Below are 24,149 nucleotides of genomic sequence, written 5' to 3'. Positions count from 1 at the left end.
TTTTGACTTTAGACACTTCTGCTGGCCACCTAAATCCCCAGACATGAACATTATTGAACATATCTGGGATGCCTTGCAACGTGCTGTTCAGAAGAGATCTCCACCCCCTCTTACTCCTACGCATTTATGGACAGCCCTGCAGGATTCATGGTGTCAATTACCTCCAGCACTACTTCAGACATTAGTCGAGTCCATGCCACGTCGTGTTGTGGCACTTCTGCGGGCTCGCGGGGGCCCTACACGATATTAGGCAGGTGACCAGTTTTTTTGGCTCTTCAGTGTATTTAATAATAAAAAAAATTGAGCATGTATCGTAATCAAGATATCCATTCATGACTTCAGAACAATGATAAACATTATTTTTTGTTGTCACAATCAAATATTTCCCATGTTTGAAACTGTTTTCATCGGATAACGTTAATTTTGTTTTTCCTGGTGATTCCTTATGCGATACATGATAACTTTGGTAATAATATCATATTAAGGCATTCGAATGTTTAAAACATCAGTTTAGAAGAAAATTATATATATATACACACACACACACAGGGGTGTATAGGTAACAGGGTGCTGGCATTATGACAGTTTACTGGCGAACCGTTAATCGTAAAGGTACTTACAATTAGAATAAGTATTCAAATAATGTAATATGTCATTCTCAGACATCATATACTGACGTGTTATTCATGTTGCAAGAAGTTGTACAGGTATTAAAATAAAAATAACTTTTTATATGAACACTCTGTGCTGAAAAACTGATCTAATGAAGTTGTTCCCAGTCTCTTTTGATGACAAGAAAATTTCCATGTTTTTAAGTGTTATTCACAAGTGTATATTCACTGAGATATTTGAATTTGAACAGAAGAAAACAGCATTAAACACGGGTAAACCATTTTACCTGCATTTAGTGCTTTTTTTTCTTTTTCTTTCGTTTTTTTGAAATCGAATATCTCAGCGAATATTGCACTACAACAGAGTTTCTTGTTGTCATCAAGAGAGATAGGGCAACAACTTATATATTAATTTTTTTTTTAAATAAAAGCTTTTTCGATTATACTCCCACTTTAGTGTTGTGGTTTTACATCAAGTAATCTGTGAATAAAAATTTTGAACACGTTTTACGAAGGATGGTATTTTTCACATTTTGAGTTTGAAACATTTCTAAAAATTAATAGATTTTCATTACAAAATTTTAATATAATATGCTGCTATACATCGTTGAGGTTATGAACCAAAATCTAAGGCCTAACATACGTATTTGTCTTATTACAGTGTTTTATATACAATATATGAAATGAAATTTCAAAAAATCCATACGTACAATCAACAGATTATGGATGTAACATAAGAATATCATACTATCCTTTGAATTTTGGTTCGCAACCTGCACTTAATGAATGAACTGAAACTAACAAAACATTACGTAAAATAGAATTTTAATGCAATCCATATTTTTTAATATTACATTAATTGTGCTTAAAATTAGACCTAAAAATGACAGGTGCTCAAAAAATTGTAACCATACAGGAAATTTGCCTTATTCATTGGCGATTTTGTGAGTATTGGGCAAAGTCATCTACTCTTCCGTATGATGTAGGTAGCCCAAAATTTGGTATTGTTTTCACTGTTTTGAGATGCTTTCAATAAAATAATGTTTTTAAGTTCACTCTGGTATATACCATTTTATAAACAAAAATACTAATAAAGGTAGTTGGATACCTTAAGAATGTTAAAGGAGATTAGTGAACATATTTTTTGTACTTTTTCAGATCAGATGATTGTTCTTTTTGTACTTGAGTATACCGTAGCGTTGAAAAGTCTTTTGACAACAATAAATTTGACTACAAATTTTGTCTTTGAACTTTTCAATGAAATCAGTCCTATGAAACAGACACTGAACGTCATTACAAACTAGTATAACCAAGAAATTGCTCATCTACACTTTTTAAAATCAGGACCTGAAGAAGAAAGCAAACACCTAATAAATAGTTAAATCCGCCATATGTCACGGGCATTACAATTAATTAGAATAAGTCCAACTAGGTGGCATGTCTTTGACATATGGATTGAATGAGCTTGCTCGATGGCCAGGTTGTGTTAAAGTAAAAAAGACACCTTTAGCAAAGAAGCATCCCCCCACTGTCGTCTTTGTGTATAACAGTAAGAACTTACAAACAGCCCATGGCGAAATCTTCACGTTCTCCTGAAGTCATTCTTCCACTTCTCAGTAGCTCAAGTTCATCCTACAGTGGTATTAACGTTTTTGGCTCCATGCCTACAGAGGGACATAGACTTGGTTGAGGAGGTGCAAAGAAGAGCTTTCGTGTTCATACACAAGGTTTGAGCTACGAAGAAAGACTTGATTTCTTCAAGATCAGTAATGCAAGTGTCGGGCAGTGCCGTCTTAAGGCATGGGCCCACCCGGGCACCTCAAGAGAAAAGGGGCGTCACAAAAATGAAATCTGGTTGGACTTTTCAAGAATTTGCCTGGTAGGGCCTCAGAAAAATCACTTGGCCCGGGGGCCCATGATGCTCTAAAGACGGCCCTGGTGTCGGGAGGATATAAGATCGAAGCGGTTAAAATTTGCAATGGGATGGATAAAATAGGCCATGAGTTATTAATACAGGCAATTCGACAAAGAAAACCCCAGTACCGTTAAGTAAGGGACAATTCCATGTTGTGTGGTGTCTCGGACCCTCCCCCCCCCCGGGGGTTGTGAAATCTAACACAATTTACACGTTTAAAAACAAGTATGATGGGCATAGTATAAATCGAGAAGCTATCTGTACTTAGATAGGACAACCATAATATTTTTTATGAGCAGTGCCTTATGTAGTAGTATTAGTTTTTTCTTCCGTGATGTATGTCTTATATTAGGTTACTGTACTTTTATGCTTGACATCAAGGGCGTAGCGAGGGGAGGGGACTTGGGGGTCTGGTCCCCTCCCCCCGAAATGTGAGAAAATGACCGAAAAAAGGGAAAAAGATGGCCAAATCCATTGTTCTGTCACTTTGGTCCCCCCCCCCCCCCGAGCGAAATTTCTGGCTACGCCCCTGCTTGACATCCATATTTTTACGGGCATCTTTTATCAGCCTCCTCGTTGGGCAATTTGCCTGTTGTGGCCTTTATATTTGTAAACTCGCGTGCAAAATTAAGAGAATTTGCACATTGTATCGATTTCCACAAAAAGTATTGAACCAAAAGTACTAATAATGCCACCGAAGAAGTATGCAAATATTCAGGGTCGAATAGGTAAGCGTACACGTGCGTGTGGGCGAAGCTGTGACCACGGAGTGGATGATAAAGGCACGAGGCGTTTTCCATGATAAGCTATCAGATAAAATGAGTAGCCACAAGCCCACAAACGTATGTATGATGGAATGAGTTGGAGAATCGTCGGTAGATTAGAGGCAGGGCAATCACAAGCAGGGCCGTCCTAAGAGCATCATGGGCCTCCGGGCCAAGTGATTTTTCTCAGGGACTACTTGGCGAATTCTGAAAAATTTGAACCGGCTACAGAGCTCGATGTTACGCCCAGTGTCGTGTGTAATTTGTGGAAACAGTTTCGAGACACAGGGAGTGAACTATCTCTGCAGTCCTTATTAACTACTAGTCCTAATGAACTACCGGTCGGAGGACTGAAGCTAAGGACCGCTTCAACTACCAGTCCTTAAGGTCACATGATGTGAAACAGTAGTTAGAAGGGGAGAAAATTTTTGGTTTTGAGAGTAACAGATCTCTAACCAATCGGGATGCCGTTTGAAGCCTACAACTAATAATTATTTAACAATGGTTTTTCCGCAGTGGGTGGTGGCAGCGATTTCATGTTTACAACTGATTGTAAACAAACTTTTTTTCCCGAGGGACTCGCCGTACATTTTTTGTCACCCGTGCTTTGCAATTTTTTTTTACTGTAATACCGCTAGCTAGTTTAATTATTTTGTAAACGTATGAGGACGTTGCATTTTTCATCTTGCGACTTTTTTTTAGAATAAGATTCGGTATTTTTCTTGTCCGAGCTCATGGACCCCACTTATGGATGCTTGAAGAAGCGAGTATATGGGACCCCAGCTGCATATAAGTGGGTCGCATACTGATGAAATCAAAATTTGGGAAAAAAAAATTCTTACAACAAAATGTAAGATTTTAAATTAAGGTTACTGGCACTAGTTGAGCCTATGGCCATAGTGTGCCTTTTCGGGGCAGACTTTCCCCTTTTTTTTTGGGGGGGGGGGGCTCTTCTTGAAAGGGTTATTATGCGAAATAATTGTAGATTTTTGGTCCCCCTATTCGCTTCGGGGCCCCAGCTAAATACTATTTTTAATATTGAGTGCCACTTTTTTTGAAAGACCAATTTGTTAAATGATTTTTTATTATCCATTTTTATTCCTTTTAAATTCATTGAAACAATGAATTGCAAATTATTTTTGGAGCAACTAAAATAATAAATTATTGATAATTTATAATTAAAAGAATTAACTGCTTGCTGCTATTGTAGTTCTGTATTTTAAACTATGGGTTTCTCCTCAGTATTAAAAAATATTATCAGAACATGATTTTCTATGAATGAGCACTTACCTTCTAATGCAAGTGAATACTTCAATATTTAAAATATATATACTTCTATATTAAAGATCTTTCATCAATTTATCTGTTTCATATTTAGCTTCCAACAAATAACTTCACCTGATAACTTTCATTTGACCGTATATTTCATTTGAGTTGATTAGAAGATGAATGATTGATTGAAGTTAATTAATAGAAACATGAATTAAATAACAACTTGCACACATGATTTGTCATACAAAAACATTTTATTTCAAACATATGTTCATAGAGTTATCATAATCACAATTTATTTGTTGTACTTTTCCTAGAAATCGCACCTTTCAAGAATATAATTTTTTGAGATTCATTAATTTTCATCTGCATCTTCAAATGTTGATTTACCTGAAATTAGAAAGAGGAAGAAAAAACCCTTTTATTATGCTTATCAATCTTTAAATGTACTGTATATTTTATTTCAAATTATAACACAGTCTTTAGTTGTATAAGTAGAGATAATTCGTGCACAATAGCGAGTCGGCATTGAGTCGACTCGCCACCATTTTATCACAGTAGGATCCAAAATGTATCAACTGTGTTTTGCAAGGTGTAACATATCTACTACTTAATACCATTTATAGATGGATATAGTAATAAAGAAGGGCAGTCATGTTCTGGATGCCATGCTAACTGGTTGTAGTAATCCATGTCCATCGCTATAGTTAGTGGACCAAACAGTGAATAGCCAAGCATCAATATATATCATGGTGTCAGTTAGAGACATACGTATTTTTGAATTTACGCTTCAAAGAAGATCTGAAAAAGATGGCGAACAGCCTGCCGACCATCCAGCCATTCGATGCCGGAGCAAACCCGTCCGAAGCATAGAGGTATTGGAAGGAAGACTTCTTGGATTATATAGAAGCGCTTAAATACAGCTCGGAGCCAGAAACTACGAAAACTGCTCTTTTTCGTCATGTGTGTGGAGAGGAATTGAAGTAGCAGTTGCGATCTTTCGATATTACGTCCGCAGCGGCAAGCACTGCGATATCGCTCGAACAAATCCTTCGTGAGTTCGACAAATATTTCTCGGACTATCAAAATGAGATTCATGCATCTTTCAAATTCCTTTGAATAAAACAAGAAAAAGGCGAAAAATTTGCCGACTATTATTCGCAACTACGATGCGCGGTCGTCGAGTGTAATTACGGGCAGTCGATGGAAAGAATGCTCCGTGACAAGATCATCCAAGGACTGAGTGACAAAGCACTACAAGAAAGACTGGTCCGAGAAACGAGTAGATCAACAAAAACACTGCAAGACATCATTAGCGAGTGCAAAACGTGGGAACATTGTAAGGCACAGGCAACGGAGATGGGTGAAAGCAAAATAACGGTCGACGCCTTAAGGAGAAACAAACACCACACAGCAGGGTCGCGGCCAGCAAACAACGAAAACGCCGAGCAGAGAGATTGTAAACAGTGTGGAAAAAAACACCGTCCGAAAGAGTGTCCAGCCTTCGGAAGTAAGTGCCGCAAGTGCGGTGGAAAAAATCACTGGGCCAAAGTTTGTAGGAAAATGACTTTCTATAAAAGAACAAATACTCGCCGAGTTCACACAGTAGATCGTGCCAGTGACGACAGCGGCTCATATACTATTTATTTAGGTGAATTAAAATCAATTGATACCTTAGATAATGAAAAACCAAACTCTGTGTGGCTTCAGAAGATCCTAGTTAATGGGAACGAAGTCAAACTTAAGCTGGATACTGGAGCACATGTGAACATTATACCTAAGAGTGAACTGCTAAAATGGGAAATAAAGCCAACTGTAAGGAAAAGTAAACAACTAGTGCTAGACTACAGTGATAATGTAGTTCCAATATTGGGTGAGTGTTCGTTAACTTGTGAGGTTAAGAATCAGAAGAAAAGTTTCAAATTTCTGGTAACAACTCTGAATTCCTGCCCTATATTAGGGCTAGTTTCTTGCAATGAATTAGGACTAATTAAAAGATTGAGTGACCTTATGAAATGAACAGAAATTCACATAAGAGTGATACACCGGAGGAAGTTATGAAAGAATTCTCAGGTGTTTTTACTGGTGTGGGACGACTCAAACGTACTGTAAAAATTAAATTGAAAGAAAATTATGCACCAAATGTGGCAGCTCCACGAAAAGTGCCATTGGCTCTTCATGGCAAAGTGAAAGAGGAGCTCAAACACATGAGTGATAATGGAATAATTGCAAAAGTAGAGGAACCTACTGAGTGGGTCAGCAACATTGTTGTGGTGAATACACCCAAAAAATTACGCATTTGTCTTGACCCAAGGCCATTAAATAATGCCATACAAAGACCTCACTATCAAATACCAGCAGCCGATAACCTGATAACAAAGCTGCAAGGATGTAAAGTATTTACAATCTTAGATGCAAAAAATGGATTCTGGCAGTTACCACTTTATGAAGAATCATCATTTTTAGCAACTTTCACAACATCTTGGAGAAGATATCGATTTTTAGTTTTACCATTTGGACTAAACAATGCCCCAGAAGAGTTTCAGAGGGCCATGAATGAAATTTTTGAAGATGATCCAGAAATAAATCCATACTTTGATGACATAGCCCTTGGATCTTCATCCATGAAGGTCGAACCCTGACACGAGCCAGAGAAGCTAATCTTAAGTTCAATATTGAAAAGACACAATTAGCCAATCATTTGGGACATATAACTCCAGATCCCAAAAAAGTTAAGGCCATTAACGAGTTTGCTGTTCCCAAATGTTGTGAGGATCTACAAAGATTTCTTGGAATGATAACTTATCTAGCCAAGTTCACTCCTCACTTGTCTAGTTTGACTCACTCGCTACGTCAGCTATTAAAACAAGATACTGAGTGGCTGTGGGATGAAAATACTCAACGTGATTTTGACAAATTAAAACAAATGATAGAGCAAGCTCCATGTCTACAATATTTTGATGTGAAAAAGTCAGTGACTGCTTCAGTGGATGCCAGCCAGCACGGATTAGGAGCAGTTCTCCTACAAGATAACAAACCAGTTGCATATGGATCTGCTACACTTACAGCAGCTCAAACACGCTATGCACAGATTGAAAAAGAACTGTTAGCTGTGATCTATGGACTTGAACATTTCAATTATTATACGTATGGAAGACCAGTAGTTGTTCAAACCGATCACAAGCCCCTTCTACGGTTGAGTAAAAAGCAATATGACACAATCTCTCCCAGACTTCAGCGCATGCTGTTGAGATTGAACAAATATAATGTTGAACTCATGTTCATACCTGGTAAAGAGCTAAAGATTGCAGACGCCTTGTCAAGAGCTCAATCGCCAAATGACAAATTTGAAGAGGATTACGAGCAAGAAGCAGCTGTCTCAATTAATCTCCTTGCATGTGCTACACTCAATAAGTGGCACGAATATGCTTTGATGACAGCGAGTGATGCAGAGCTGCAGGATGTGCTTCATTATGTTCAAAAGGGGTGGCCAGAAAAGAGTAGAACCACAGCAGCAGCTCAGCCTTACTGGCACTGTAAAGATGAACTGTATTATTCTAAAGAAGGAATAATATGCGGAGGCCAGAGACTTGTTGTGCCACAAGTTGCAAGACCAGAAGTATTGGAAAAACTGCATGTCTCGCATCGAGGTATTATTGCTTGCAAATCGAAAGCTAGCGAATATTTCTACTGGCCGAAAATCAATGGCGATGTGGAAAACTACATCAATAGATGTAAAATCTCAGCAAAATCAGAGGGTAAATTCTAAAGAAGTCCTGTTCAAACAAATTCTGCCTGGAAGACGATGGGACAAAGTGACATGTGTTTTTTTCTACTTGAGAGGTCAACAGTATCTTTTGACGATAGATTATTTCTCAAAGTACATAGAAGTTAAAAACATGAAGAGTACTAATGCAAAGGCAATAATAGAAGTGATGAAAAGCATCTTTGCAAGGCATGGAATACCAGAAGAATTGGGGAGTGACGGAGGGCCACCATTTAATGCAGAAAGTCTTCGAAAATTTTTCAAAGAGTGGAACGTGACACACAGTATTACTTCACCTCACTTTCTCAGAAGCAACGGACAAGTTGAGATAGCTGTACAAACTTTGAAGAAGTCTCTCACAAAAGCTCTAGAAGAAGGTAAAGATTTACATATGGTCCTACTGGATTATAGGATTCAACTTACACAGGATCTTCCTTCTCCGGCTGAACTGCTGATGGGCAGACGATTAAGATCCTTTTTGACAACTCATCCTCATCAACTTAAGCCAAAGTTTTCTACAGCTGAAGCCAGTAAAATCTTGAAAACTCGAAAAGCATATCAGAAGGAAAGATTTGACAAACATGCAATGCATCATTCCGAACTCAAACAAGGCTCAAGGGTCTGGTTCAAGAAAAGACCTTGTGAACCGTGGCAACAAGGTGTCATAACCAAGACAGGACCGAAACCTCGTTCCTATATCATCGAGGGAAAAGATGGAGGTACATATCGAAGGAATAGACACCACATAAGAGAAGACAGAACAACTAATGAGAAGATCACCAGAACCAGAACAGTTGAAGTCGTTTCCCAGTGTTATTCCTAAAACATTTGCATCTAGTCTGCTGGTGAGAAACATGTGCAATATATGAGTTCGTTCTTTCATTTACGGTAGAATTTCCTTTGGTTGTGGTATCTCTTGCTTGCTAGCTGGCTGCGTGGAATTAGATTCTATTGATTTCTGAAAAAAAAAAAAGCCCCCCTTCCCTCTTGAACGTAAAATGAAAATTTCAACAAAAAAATCTGGATCTATGAAAGAGTGAAACTTGTGAAGAAATTAAATATGCCGAATTACTTTTAGAGACGGTTGCAAAAAAAAAGTAATAATAATAATAAATCTGTAAATATATACAATATTGTTCGCAGAAAATCTTACAAATTTGTTTTTAATTTTCTTATTTTTTGTCATTTGTATAATAATCGTAAGAATCCTGAAGAGAGAGAAAGTGAGAGATTTTAAAGTAAAGGAGCAAAGTCATCACTGGATTAAATTTGTAAAAAAATAATAATCTCATGACCTTTCTTTGTTTTGTTCATATTCAGATAACTTTTAAGAATAATGTGAAAGTTAAATAATAGTTATGGGAGAATCACGGCCAAATAAAAACTATGCTGTGATTCCGTCTGCGGAAAGTCGTATAAACATGGTTCTCTCCTAACACTTCTTTTTTTCTTCGTTCCCTTTTGTTGGGATCTGGAGATCACCCAATGCCCAAATTTGAATGGTTTTGTGCTACTACACGGAAGTGTATCTAACTATATTGCTCTAAAATAGAATTTTTTAACCCCGGCATCTGATGATAACCTGGTAACTTTAGATCCTTTCTACTCAAAGGGTTATATAACTACATCGTTTTCACTTCAATGAGCATCAAAGAAAAAATAATCAATCAATGGTCATATCCTTCGCCTCGGCCATCCTCCATCTGTTCTTCGTCGGACTTTTTATGAGAGCAAAAGACCTATTTCAGAGAAGTCAGTCCCTGGAAAACTTAATCTTTTCAGTTGAACTTTCCTTTTCCTTCTTGAAAAAAAAATACCAGTCATAAAAATCGGTCTCGTAAATGGCGAAATCTTTTGTGTGAGTTTTTTCTTTGACTCCCTTCATATTGGTAGGGTTTAAAGTTGAAGCTGCTTCAGGAAAACAAGAAAAAGGCTTTGCCCCACCAGTGGTCATTTTTTATCTTCATTGGTGGAGCAAATAGAAAGGTTAGTGTGGCAAAATCCCTACCAGTTAAAATGTAAAAAAAGGATTGATAACTCTGGAAAAACAAACTTCTGTCATTTAAACAATATATTTTTTTTTAAATTCAGCAGTGGCTCCCACAACGGTGCGGCTGGCAGGGCCCAGGACAATTATCATTACCTATTGTTTTTTCATGCTATTAAATTCACTACAAAAGGGCCCGTGAAAAGTGTGGCTGGAGAAATTGAAAAAGATCCCAGTCTAGGGGCCCTGTTCCAGGATGTGAGGGCTATAACTCCCCAGTAAAATTTTACCTACATTGCCACCTACTTTCCTAAATAAAATTTGATCTCAAAAGGAAAAAAAATAAACTTTATTTTTTAACCTTCATATTGACTAAAAAAATTAATATCTGAATAAGAAAATTAAAATAAAAGTCCATTTATATGTTGTTCTTGAAAAAAAAAACTGTGGTTGGATTTCCACTATTCATTTGAGTGCAGAGAGGGAAAGAAAAGTGAAAGGATTTTCTTTTATCAGTTTTTTTCAAAAATACTTTCAAACTTTTCATCTGACAGCAGTGCTATGTATAGGTGTCCTTGGCTAGAGTTTAAGCTCAAATGGCAATACAGCCTAATCATGGATTACGGCATGATTTCTACCAGAGTTCTGATGCTCACGACCAAAAAGAAGCTCTCGTACTGCTGTCAGCAAATGTTTTGGCTTACATAAGTTGATGGAACATTTTTCCCAACACAGCCCAGATGCAGGGGCGTCTTAACAGCAACATGCCTCCCCCACACCATAGGGCAAGTAAAGTTCTGTGAGAAGTACGAAAGTTGGATAACAGAGGAATGTGAATTTTCTTTCCGAACTACATCTCGATCTCCGCTTGGTTATCCAGGCTTTCGTACTCCGTATGAACAGCGGAGAGTGACATCGTTTCTCTCTATAAAGTTCTGTGGCTCCAACCAGGCTAGAGTTATCTCCGTACCAATTTCACTCTCACTCACGAAAAAACCATAATAAATTACCACATCTCATTACCATAAGCCCCCCTCATATGCACTTGAATCCCCCGTCCGGTGCTCGAAACAATTCTTTACACAATTCTTTACCCTAGTCGTGGAGGGAGGGCTTATTGCTTGGAGCAGGGTAACCTCACGTCAATATCAGGCCCTGCAAGATGTGGTTTATCATCGTTTCGGGGGACCCCCACTCTTCGGTCAAAGCCGTGGTACCCAGCATGTTCGAATTCAGTGGGGGGGGGGGGGGCACCGCTCGACCCAAGATCCGGATAACATTGAGAAAATTTGTCGTTAAATACAGGACGATCATATGTACCTACACATTTAGTCGCCCCTTCCGCCACGTCGGATGGATGTGCTGATCATCGGTCTGCGAGTAAAATTCCATATACCCTGTTACCTATGCTCCGTATATATAAATTAAGGAAAGGAGCATTGCCTATTGGTTAAAGCTGTTCGTCCCTACTTTTCTCCATTTTTGAATTCAGTTATCGCGAATATTGAGCGAAATATTTCGCGATCTCTGTGAAATACGAGACACACAACCGTACCTAAATATGAATTGCGCGGATCTCTTGCAAAAAAAGGGGGGGGGGGGGAAATTGAGAAACCCGCAAAAAATGATTCAGTTCAATTTATTCCAGCTTTAGAGGTAAAAAAAATGGTTCATTTTATTTAAAGGCTCACTTTTACAATGAGAATTTTTTTAACATAATGTCCCAATTAACATGAATGCCTAATGCGCAGAGCTAACATCAGTTGAATTTCTCTATGCCAGAGCTTCTCTTGAATGGCCAGAGTGGCAGATTACGGGTGGAACCGGAAAGGCGTTAGTAATGAAGTAACAAAACTATTCAAACTTTCCGGGTTTTCCTGTTGTGAGCTACTGCGGCGAAAGTCATCTGTACAAGTGACGGCAGGAAAAGAGACGATGCGACATATTCGGATATTACTGGTAGAGTTGGTTGACATGGCACTCTTGATTGATTGGGGGGGGGGGTCAAAGCCGTATTAAACAGATCCGTCAGAATTGGGGGTTCTGTGGGTGCTCGATCACCTGCGGTAGTTTGTGACATAGGTCCGAATAAACCCCACCCCCGGACTGATTCAGAAATCAAAATTTCCTCTATAAGAACAAGAATACACAAGTTCAAAACACTTCCGAGGTTCCTGGTGTTAAAGATACGGCCTTGGTTGGGATTGAGAAGCTGTTGATTTTTGCATCAATTCACTATAGAGGGGCCCCGAACGCCAGACATGACTCCCGCTCTGTCACTATAGTAAAAAGTCTAGTCTGCGGCCCGTCTAAGATCCCAGTCTAGGTGCCCTGCTTTAGGGTCGGGGTTCTACGAATAAACCATTCAGACGGAGAACTCCAATTTTCTTTGGAACCTCAGAGATATATGAGCGAGGAATGGCGAAAAATGTGGAATTTGAATTTGACGAAAAAGCCCGAAAACGGGACATTTTTCTTGAAAGCAAGACGCATGGTCACACCATATATCGAAACCGGAAGTTGAGTGGACGCAGCGAGCAATACCAATCATTTTTGACTTCCGGCGTCCCTGACTTTCATTGTTTACTAGTACGAAAAAAGCATGTAAAGAAGCCCACTAGCACTGATAATTTAATATATAGAATTTAGCACATGTAATAAATCTAAAACAAATATACAGTCGATCTCGCTTATAACGTTCCCATTTAGAACGCTTTTCCACTTAGTACGACTTGTGTTCGTGGTTCCAACTCCAAGTAATTCTCATTAAGATTTTCCCATTTAAAGTGTGTTAGGCCGATACATCAAATTATGTGAGTTGGCGGCTATTTTGTACGCCAATTGTAGCGAGCGTTTTTCTGTGACTGTATTACGAAATAGGTCGTTAACCAGGAAAGGAGACGAGCAGTAGGCTCTCCCTTTAAAAATAAAGTTAGTACTATAGGAGTACGTGTTTAAGTTCAATTGTGTGATTGAATCTCATTAATGCACAGTAGTAGCATTTTTAGGTTACATTTTTAACTGAGCTATTGAACAGTTGGTCCGTCGAGCCGGAGGGTAATTGAAAATGAATGCTAAATATAATCGTCAAAAAGGAACTGTAAAATCTAAAGTTACTCAACTAGAAAATTTTGCTAAGGACTTTGAGCCATCAGTGGATTCAAAACAATTACTTGATGTGAAATTGAACAATATCGCCGACATAAAAAAAAATGTTGAAGCGTTGAGGAAAATATTATACGCTCAACCAGAGACTATAGACATTAGCGTGTTCGACGAAGAGCTACTGCACATAGATGAGCGACTAGAAACTCTGGAGGTAAGATTTCCTTTCTACCAAGAGTCGATGAAAAGTCATCATAAAGTTAATGTTGATGAGCGTAAAGAAATTTCACGTATAAAATTGCCAGACATTCCTCTACCAGAATTTTCTGGCAAGTATGAGGAATTTAGTCAGTTCAAAAATCAATTTAAGTGTTTAATTGAAGGCAACGAACAATTAACCGACGTACAAAAGCTGTATTATTTGCGAGCATCATTAAAAGGGGATGCAAAAAAGCTTGAAACAGCTGACGAAAGCTATGCTTCTTTGTTTGAGGCGTTAACAACTCGTTATGAAAACAAAAGAATAGTTGTTGACACTCATATTCAAGCTTTAATAAATTGCGCTAAAGTTCAACATGAGTCAGCTAAGGAATTGCGCAATCTAATTGACAATGTAAATAGAAATTTAAGAGAGTTGAAATCATTAAAATTTGAAAGAAATGATTTATCAGACACCATGTTACTGAATGTATTACTTCAGAAAATAGATAAAGAATCCAGAAAGGAATATGAGTTAACATTAACAACTACCGAGGCTCCTAAACTGGACAATTTTCTGGAATTCATTGAAAAAAGAAGTATAATGCTTGAAAGTGTCGGAAAAATAAAGAATCGTCAGCAGCAGCCTGACCACAGAATACAACCGAAAGCAAAAACTTTCATAGTATATGATAGTGATAATATCAAAGAATATACAAGATCTTGTGTCTCTTGCAAAGGTTTTCATGCATTATTTAAATGTGTAAAATTTCAAAGAATGAGTGTTTCGCAAAGATATGAATTTGTGCGAAAGCATAATTTATGCTATTGTTGCTTAAAAATTGGCCATATTACGTCTCAGTGCTTATCAAAGGTCATTTGCTCTATTTGCAATTTGAGACACAACACTCTCTTACATCGGGGAGAAACGGCGTCTCCAAAAAGCAATAAAGATGTCATCCAACGAAAAAGCGAAAGCGCTTCCCTCATACCCTCAGAGGGAGGAGCAGTAGGGGGCCAACAACCAGATGTTCTTCATAGTCTGAGCAATGTGGTAAACACAAATTCAACAGCACTTCTCAGTACTGTGAATGTTTACGTCTGCGATTCCCAAGGAAAAGAGACTCGAGTTAGGGCCATACTCGATAATGGTAGTCAAGTGAACATGATGACAACAAGCTGCGCCGAAGCCCTCGGGTTAAAGAAAGAAAAAGTTTATGCCCCAGTTTGTGGCATTAATGGCTTGTCACATACCGTGAAAAACAAAACTACCGGGGTAGTCGCAAATAAAAGCGGCGAGTTCAAGAAAGAATTGGATTTTTTGATTGTACCCAAAATAACAGATTTCACCCCATCGTCTCCTCTTGATTTATCTGGCTTGAAGTTTCCCGAAGGAGTTGAACTTGCTGACCCACATTTTTCCAAGCCAGGGAAAATACAACTTTTGATCGGAGCAAAAATATTTTTTGAGGCATTGAAGAGCGGACAGCTGTATCTCAGCAACGAAGTGTTGCTTCAGAATTCTGTATTTGGGTACATAGTCTCCGGGACAATTTCTCACTCGTCATCTCAGCAATGCTGTTTTCTCTCGAGAGAAGTTGAGGTGTTAGATCAATCCATTAGAAAGTTTTGGGAAATTGAATCTGTGGAGGAGAAGCTACCCCTGAAAAGCAAAGAAGAACTTTTTTGCGAGGATCATTTTGTAAAAACCCATCGTAGAAATGAAAGAGAAGAATATATAGTTGATCTTCCGATGAAGGAAAATGTTGAACCTGGGGAATCCATGCAATTAGCTGAGCAAAGGCTGAATTGGCTGTGGAAAAAATTGGATAAAAATCCCCAAATGTCTGTTCTTTACAAAAATTTTATGGCCGAGTATGAGGACTTAGGTCACATGCAGGAGATGATGGAGGGACATGAGGATATAAAATATGTTATGCCTCACCATGGAGTCTACAAACCTGATAGCAGTACCACTAAATTAAGAGTAGTTTTCGACGCATCAGTCCCTTCTACCAATGGGTTATCACTTAACAACTGTTTGTTAAATGGGGGTGTGGTCCAAGAAGACATCTTTTCGATACTGCTAAGATCGCTTTCACTGCCGATGTGAAAAAGATGTACAGGCAGATCTGGGTCAATCCTGATCATTGCAACTTACAATGCATCTTATGGAAAGAAAGTCCGTTAGATGAACCCAAACTGTATAAGTTACTTACAGTAACATATGGAACAAAATGTGCACCATATTTAGCCACTAGGGTGTTAAGGCAGTTAGCTTATGACGAACAGAAGAAATATCCTCTTGCTGCTGCCGCAACTCATACTGATTTTTATGTTGATGATATTCTAACTGGTTCCAACGATATAACAAGTGCCATTGAATTGCAGCAACAGCTGATTTCTATGTTAAAATGTGGAGGCATGGATTTACACAAGTGGTGCTCCAACGATAATGCATTGTTGAATAATGTCCCTGTTCATGAACGAGAATATTGCTTTCAGGATCCTGAAAATGACTCGGTGAAAACTTTGGGTTTAAGATGGAACCCTAAAGAAGATTTTTTTGGTTTCACTGTTGCTCCTGGTAACAACATACCTACCAAGCGTGCTGTGTTGACAGATATCGCAAAATTATTTGATCCGTTAGGCTTGCTTGGTCCTGTTCTAGTACAAGCAAAGATTTACTTGCAGAAGCTCTGGCTGTTGAAAATCGACTGGGACGATGAACTGCCGTCTCAACAATCAAAAAACTAGAGAAAATTCCGAGAAGGCCTTACAAAGTTGACAAACCTCCAGATTGATCGTTTCGTCTTATCAGACTCTGCTGAAAAATTAGAAATTCATGCATTTTCAGACGCGTCAAAGGATGCATACGGGGCTGTTGTATATGTGCGTTCGATTGCTGCTGTGGGTGACGTGAAGGTGGTGCTTCTTTGTAGCAAATCCAGAGTTGCACCTCTCAAAGTAGTAACCATACCACGTCTTGAACTTTGTGCTGCAGAACTGCTCTCAAAGCTTGTTGAGAAGGTGCTATCTTTTCTGCGTGTAGAAGTGAACAAGGTGTGTCTGTATACTGACTCAACAACAGCGTTGGGTTGGATCATCCCGGAGTTCAAGAAATATGCTGATGTGACTTTGACTCTAAATCTGAACGAAGTTTTCATGGATTCTTTATTTCGCATTACAAATGATTATGCTAAATTAATTCGCATTCTTAGTTTTGTTTTCAGGTTCATCCATAATTCGAGAAATCCACTTAATAAGCGAAAGGGTCCTTTGTCACATCAGGAACTTCAAAGTAGTATGCAATACCTAGTTCGTTGCGCACAAGAAATAGAGTTTAAAGGTGACATATCCAATCTTAGAAAAGGGAAATTGGCAACAGACAAGATAAAAAACTTACTTCCATACTTAGACGAAAAGGATATTTTGCGAGTAGGTGGTCGTTTACGGCACAGTCAAGTAAGTGATAGCCAAAAACATCCGATCATATTACCATCAAAACATAAGCTCACTAGAATGATCATTGAGCATCATCATAAAAAATATTTCCACATTGGTCCGCAAAATTTATTGTATTCTTTGAGGAGAGAATTTTGGCCATTACGTGGCAGAGATATGTGTCGTAAGGTTGTACATGACTGTATCACTTGTTTCAAGATAAAACCTGTAACAGTAGAACAACTCATGGGGGATTTACCTAAAGAAAGAGTCACTGTGAACTATCCCTTTAACTGCTCTGGTGTCGACTTTTGTGGACCGTTTCTGATAAAATATAAGGGCCAGAGAAAGGGGATCTACCACAAGGTGTATATTTGCATTTTTGTATGCATGGTCACGAAGGCCACTCATTTGGAAATCTTTGGTGTCTGATTTGACATCCGAAGCATTTATCGCTTGCTTGAAAAGATTTGTTGCCAGGAGAGGCAAACCTCAAAAAATGTTCAGCGATAATGCAAAAAACTTCGTAAGTGCTAATAAAACTCTGAAAAATTGGTATGCCGATATTGTGCAGAGTAATAACAATCTCGTCAACTACTTATCAGCAGAGGGTATTCAGTGGCAGTTTATACCTCTCAGAGCACCCAACTTTGGTGGTTTGTGGGAGGCCGGGGTTAAATCCTTTAAGCACCATTTGAAACGTGTAGTTGGGAATTCGAAACTAACATACGAAGAACTGTTAACTATTGTCAATCAAGTAGAGGGAATTTTAAATTCACGTCCGTTAACACCCCTATCTAGTGATATAGATGATTTAGATATTCTTACGCCTGGTCATTTCCTCATTGGTCGCCCAGTCACTGCCATTGTAGAGCCATCACTGACTGATGTTAAGGAAAACAGATTGAACTTATGGCAACGTACATCTAAATTGGTGCAAACAATCTGGAAGCATTGGCAAAACAATTATTTGAGCACTTTACAACAACGAAATAAATGGAAAGGTTCCAAGCCCAACATCAATGTTGGAGATATGGTTGTCATGAAGGAAGAAAACCTCCCAAGTTGTAAATGGATTTTGGGAAGAGTCGTAGAGGTTTTCCAGGGTAGGGATAATAAAGTGAGAATTGCAAATGTAAAAACAATGAATGGAGTCTTCAAAAGATCAATATGTAAAATCGCGTTGTTGCCATTAGAAGGGTCTCGATAGAAAAAAAAAAAAAAATCATTAGGTTTCCGCCTTGAAATTATAATTGTATAATATAGTACATTTGTGTATGTATATAGTGCATTTGTATTTTATATAATTAATTTTTGTTTCGCAAATATGATATCTGTACTGCATCGAATTTTAGTTATATGTGAATTTTGTTTATGTATTCAAGTTTTATATTGTCGTATTTATTGAAATTAATATTTCAATGCCGGGCGGCATGTTAGGCCGATACATCAAATTATGTGAGTTGGCGGCTATTTTGTACGCCAATTGTAGCGAGCGTTTTTCTGTGACTGTATTACGAAATAAGTCGTTAACCAGGAAAGGAGACGAGCAGTAGGCTCTCCCTTTAAAAATAAAGTTAGTACTATAGGAGTACGTGTTTAAGTTCAATTGTGTGATTGAATCTCATTAATGCACAGTAGTAGCATTTTTAGGTTACATTTTTAACTGAGCTATTGAACAAAGTGTTTTTCCTACTTACATCATTCTTTATGACTGTTTTTTGAAAAACGCCATAAGCAGGATCCACTCTATTAAAAGCTAGAGGCACACATTTATAAATTTATTAATAAATCAATCTACAAATTCCCCTTTTGATTGGTTTTCCATTTCGTTAAAAAAAACGTAGCTCTTTCAATAATATCTTCTGATTAAATTTGAAGAGCAAATGAGATTCCTTTTTTCTCTGAAACTTGCACTGCTCTAAAACCGCTGCTGTACCCTATGCCCGCCCACATTCAGCAGCAGCTCCCTAGAACAGACTTTTTATGGGACGTATTCCCCGTCAAAAAAACGTTATCAACGTTAAAAAACACAAAAAATTGACAAAACATTTTAAGATCTAAGAAATTGTTCTCTAAGTGATGCGCGGTGATCAGCTATTGGGGGCCACAGCGACATGTTCTGCCAGTGCTGGAACTGGAGGGGCAGAAGAGGCAACTTCCCCGGGCGGTAAAATTTTAGGTGCCGGAAAGAAATTATCGATTGTAGGGGCAGCAAAATCATGTTTGCCCGGATGGCAAAAATCCTACTTACGGCCCTGCGTTGTGCTAAGTAGATCCTCTAATTCAATGGCATGATAGTGTCATTAAAATATGTACAGGGTGGGTGAAAAGTCCGTAGAAACTTTAAAAACTCATAAATACCGGAAAAAATAACCGAAATAAAAAAACGGTTTGCATGGTTAGCATCACTAGGTCACGAGAATTTTTTTTAGGAAAAAAAAATAGCCGATAGATGGCACTAGTACAAGCGATTTCGGTGAAAATATGCAAATGATACGATTATAAGAACTTGCGATTCTAATCCACAAACAGTTCATCGTTGTAAACCGTGTATGTGAACGAGGATGTTGAGTGCGAAGGATAAAGCTTTGTTGGTGAAGTGGTTTTTACGTGAACCAGGAATCAGCGACCATTGCCTTGCGTAAATTTTGAGTTCAGTTTTGAAGACTGGAAAACGACCTTTAACAGCGACAGGCCTCATAAAGCTTGTTCAGCGGTTTGAGGAAACTGGAACCCTAGAGGATCGTGTAAGAGCCGGACGACCACGTTTAAGGAAGGCACGTTTGCCGCGTGTTGCAGCCGAAATGGAAACGTTAGCGTCCGAATCAGCTGCAGGGTCCAGCAGTGCTCGTGAAGCTGCCAAACGCTTGGGTTTACCACCATCTTCGGTACGCAATATTCTTCATGGAATCCTTGATCTGTACCCATACAGATTTCAGTTGCGCCATGAACTTTTACCAGCGGATACCGTACAGAGGGAGGAAGCATTTGCAGAATTCCACCTGGATCTTTAACATCTTGTGGACAGATGAAGCTCATGTTTCGCTTCATGGCGACGTTAATACCCATAACTGTCGCATCTAGGCGACGTCTAATCCACGTGAGTACACGCAGAAACTATTGCATTCCCAAAAGTGACAGTGTGATGTGGGGTGCCCGAGTAGCATGGTGGTAAGATGCTCGTCTTCCATCGTGAAGGTTGTTGTCAGGGTCCCGGGTTCGGACCCAAGGGTATTATATTTTCCCAAACGAACTCGAGGCAACCACCGGTAGACAGTACCTTCACTTCCAACTCATCTCACTAATGGCAGTAAATTGCAATATAGCGATATGGCCAGAGTTGGTGTTTGGTGAAGTAGTAGTGTGATGTGGGTTCACAGGTTCGTTCATCATAGGACCTTTCTTTTTTGCAACGCAGTGCCCAGTAAATGGGTGGAGAACGGCTACGGTGAATGCGCAGCATTATTTAACGCTACTGCGCGAGAAGGTCGTGCTATGTTTGCGTGAAAGAGATGCCATATTTGATTGCGACCCGGCCCTAAAGCCATGCGCTTAGTCTGATGGTCAAAGTTCGCACTAGGAGACCTTTACTTAGCATGTTTCTTTCATTCGGTCAAAACTGTCCATTCAAATTATACTGTTACAATTATTATGCTACTATCTGTGCTGTCGTCATTACGCTTCTCCCATAAATATTCATATACATGCTAGGACAAGCAAACATAAATAACCAGTCAATATAAGAGGAAAAAAAATTAAATTACTTGAAGGAACTATCTGCTCCCATCAACTAAGATAACCTATACAAGGCTGCCTAGCCAAAAAATAAAATAAAACACAGCATTACCAATCAAGGCCACAAACATCAAGGAAAAGATCGCAAATCCATACAGTTCTATTCAGCCCTTCACTTGAGAGCTGATTCTCAAAAGAAAAGGAAAATAGACAAAAAGGAAACAAAATAAGCAGTTCTGGGACAATCTGTTCCCAGTAAATGAAGCAGAACGGTTTGCAACACAAATTCATATCGATTTTTTAAACTAAGGCAACAAATTCGCCAACAATATAGTTATCAGCTTTTCCTCTTAGGGGCAGCTACCCCACTCTTTTCTTTCTTTCCTTTTTTGAACAAAGGATATGAGTCTTTCATGGCCAAAATTCCAGATAGATTTTTGTAGCTTCTTGTAATATCTCGATGTAGAGTTCTCGTACCTCTGTTTTCTTTATCAGTGTTAAAAAAGGAAGTTGTCGATTTAATACGGGGATAGTCTGATCTCTTCTTTCTTTCCAAAATGGGCACTCATAGATATAGTGTTCCCTTTTAATGTTTGGTGTGTAACAAAATACACATGAGCTGTCTCTGCCGTGCTCCCACCCTTGATAGTGTCCTATAGATCCATGCTCTGTGAAATATTGATTTATATAGAAGTTTGACTTTAATCGTTTATTGCACACTGTCGGGAAATACTTATATACTGGTCTTCCTTTTTCGGTTTCGTTCCACAGTTTTTGCCAGTTTTTGGTGTTTTCAGCTTTCAACAATGTCTTTATCTGTTTCTTTGTGTATTTTACATTAATGTCTATGTTGTTTTTGCATGTGGCCTCTTTGGCCATGCTGTCGACAAGCTCATTCCTAGGGTTGCCCACATGGGCTTTGACCCAATGCATCTTTACGTTAGTCTCGTTACACATCTCCAAGATCTTATTCTTTATATCTGTATTATATTTACTTATGTCCAGTGATTGAAGCGCACTCATTGAGTCACTGTATAAGTCAACCTTCTTAAATTGTTCCTCTACTGCTCTAGCCAGGGCGCATTTAATTGCCAGCAGTTCTGCCATAAAAATTGTAGCGTTGTCTGAGAGTCTGTATTTTTCAGCTATTATTTTTTCAGGGCCCCTATATGATATAGGCAAATCCTATTCCAGCTATCATTTTTGAGCCATCTGTGTAAATCGAAATATTCTCTAGGTTTTTTTCTTCTTTATCCCATATTAGATGTCTTCTGTCCCATGGGTTCGTTATAGGAATGGTTTCTTTATAGACATTATCATAGTTTATAGTCGTCCCATTAATTATGATGTTTTTGTTTCTTTGGATAATATCATAAATTTGTTTTGCAGTTCTGGCCCTGAATTTCAGTGACATACATCCAGATAGGACCTGCATGGCATGGTTGGACACTGTCGTGTAGCACTTTGTTATTATTATAAGAGCTTTCTTCATAAGAGCTGACTACTAGAATTCTAAAGAGCTTTCCTGAATGCATGTATCAACTACTGGCTGAACTAATTAATAATTGCATTGAAAGGGGTGAATTTCCTGAATCACTCAAATCAGCCATAGTTGTTCCTATTTTTAAAAATGGTAATCAGAATCTCAGCAACTATAGGCCCATCTCAATATTGTCGCCTACCTCGAAAATAATTGAAACACTTATTAACACTAGGATTTATTCTTTTTTAAATAACAATAATTTCTTCTCCAATAATCAACATGGTTTCCTACCGAATAGAAATATAGAATCTGCTCTTTTAAACTTTTCTGAATATGTCTACAAGAATATTGACCAATCTAGAAAAACAATAGGTATCTTTCTGGACATAAGAAAAGCATTCGATAGCGTGAATCATGAAATCTTGCTCTCAAAATTGTACTCCTATGGAATTAGAGGAAATACTTTTAATTTTATCCATTCTTATCTCACTAATAGAACTCAAAAAGTTAAATGCAATAATTGTTTAAGTAAGGCCATGAAGATAATCAAAGGAGTCCCACAAGGATCTAATTCAGGATTAGGATCAATGGTAAAATCATCACGTTTGCAGATGATACTGTAATTCTTTATTCAGGAGATGCCTACCCAACACTTATCAACAATATAAATACCGATCTTTTAACAGTTCGTAATTGGTTTATTGCTAATGAGCTTCATATCAATATTTCCAAAAGTAAATTCATCAACTTTTCCTTACACAATATTCCACATATTGACTATGACATAATTTTCCATGAACCAAATTGTACTATTAATAATTCATGTGACTGTCAACGTATAGAACAAATATCCTGTGTAAAATATCTAGGTATTTATATTGATCAAACTCTAAAATGGATATCTCATTGTAATCATTTAAAATCAAAACTTCGTTTCATTTTATACAAATTCTTCAACCTGAAACCATATGTAAACCGATCTTTCTTGTTAACCTATTATTATTCAATGTTTCATTCAAACTTACTTTATGGTCTGTCACTCTGGGGAAGTGATTATGTCACCAATATTGCACCCATTATTTCTTTACAAAAAAAAGTTATTAAAATTTTGGCAAGCAATTACATCACTCCAACAAATGAACTTTTTCTTCAATTAAACATCCTTCCTTTAAGACATCTATACTTTTATCGATCCATACTTACAATTAAAAAAAACCAATTCTCTTTACCTCTGAACTCGTCAAGAACATCTAATAGACACAATTTTATTTACTCAATGCCTTTAGTTCATAAAACTATCCTCAAAAAACATTTTTGCTTTCTCATTCCTAAATTTTTTAATAGCCTTCCAAATGATCTCATACAGTCCCCCTCATTTTCAATTTTCAGAAAAAACCTCAAAAAACACATGCTACAAATTTTCAATATTGAAAATTATTTCTGATTTCATCCACGGAATCTCAATCACTCCCTGTTGTGTGTGCATTAATGTCTTTTCACCTCCAGCTGTCGAATTATTCATTAAAATACCCTTGCTGTCAACTCTGCTCTGCCAGTCCAATTCTTACATAATCATATGTTGATTTATAGTTGTTGTTTATTTATGATCACTAATGCACCCCCTGTGACCGTTGCATTATTTATATATACTTGTATTTTATGTGTTTGTGTAATCACATTCCCCCCCCCCCCTCCTATTTTGATGTATTTTTCATGATTTTTTGTTTTCAATCTCAAAAATCAGTACATAGTGACTATTTTACACTGTATGATAATTGAAATGTTATTGAATTAACTTCATTGTAACAACCAGTATGGGACCTTGGTGGTTAATAACATTGTTGTCTATGAGTGGTGGAAGGGCCT

General features: G+C 38.0%; 2 protein-coding genes across 2 annotated transcripts; both read left to right on the top strand.

Moving 5' to 3' along the window:
• Positions 1–13,382: 13,382 nt before the first annotated feature.
• LOC149068502 (uncharacterized) lies at positions 13,383–15,731 on the top strand. The gene has a single exon (XM_089251569.1). It carries the CDS (start codon positions 13,383–13,385, stop codon positions 15,729–15,731), a length of 2,349 nt encoding a protein of 782 aa, XP_089107695.1.
• Positions 15,732–15,736: 5 nt separating this feature from the next.
• On the top strand, positions 15,737–16,375 carry LOC149068501 (uncharacterized). The gene has a single exon (XM_089251567.1). It carries the CDS (start codon positions 15,737–15,739, stop codon positions 16,373–16,375), a length of 639 nt encoding a protein of 212 aa, XP_089107693.1.
• The last annotated feature ends 7,774 nt before the right edge of the window (positions 16,376–24,149 follow it).

The sequence above is a fragment of the Pholcus phalangioides genome, unplaced genomic scaffold, assembly GCF_987345545.1.
Source record: "Pholcus phalangioides strain wild (caught in Gottingen) unplaced genomic scaffold, Ppha-v1.0 ptg000027l_1, whole genome shotgun sequence".
In the NCBI taxonomy this organism is placed as follows: domain Eukaryota; kingdom Metazoa; phylum Arthropoda; class Arachnida; order Araneae; family Pholcidae; genus Pholcus; species Pholcus phalangioides.
Note: the sequence above shows the minus strand (reverse complement) of the source record. Positions and strands in the feature narration are given on the sequence as shown.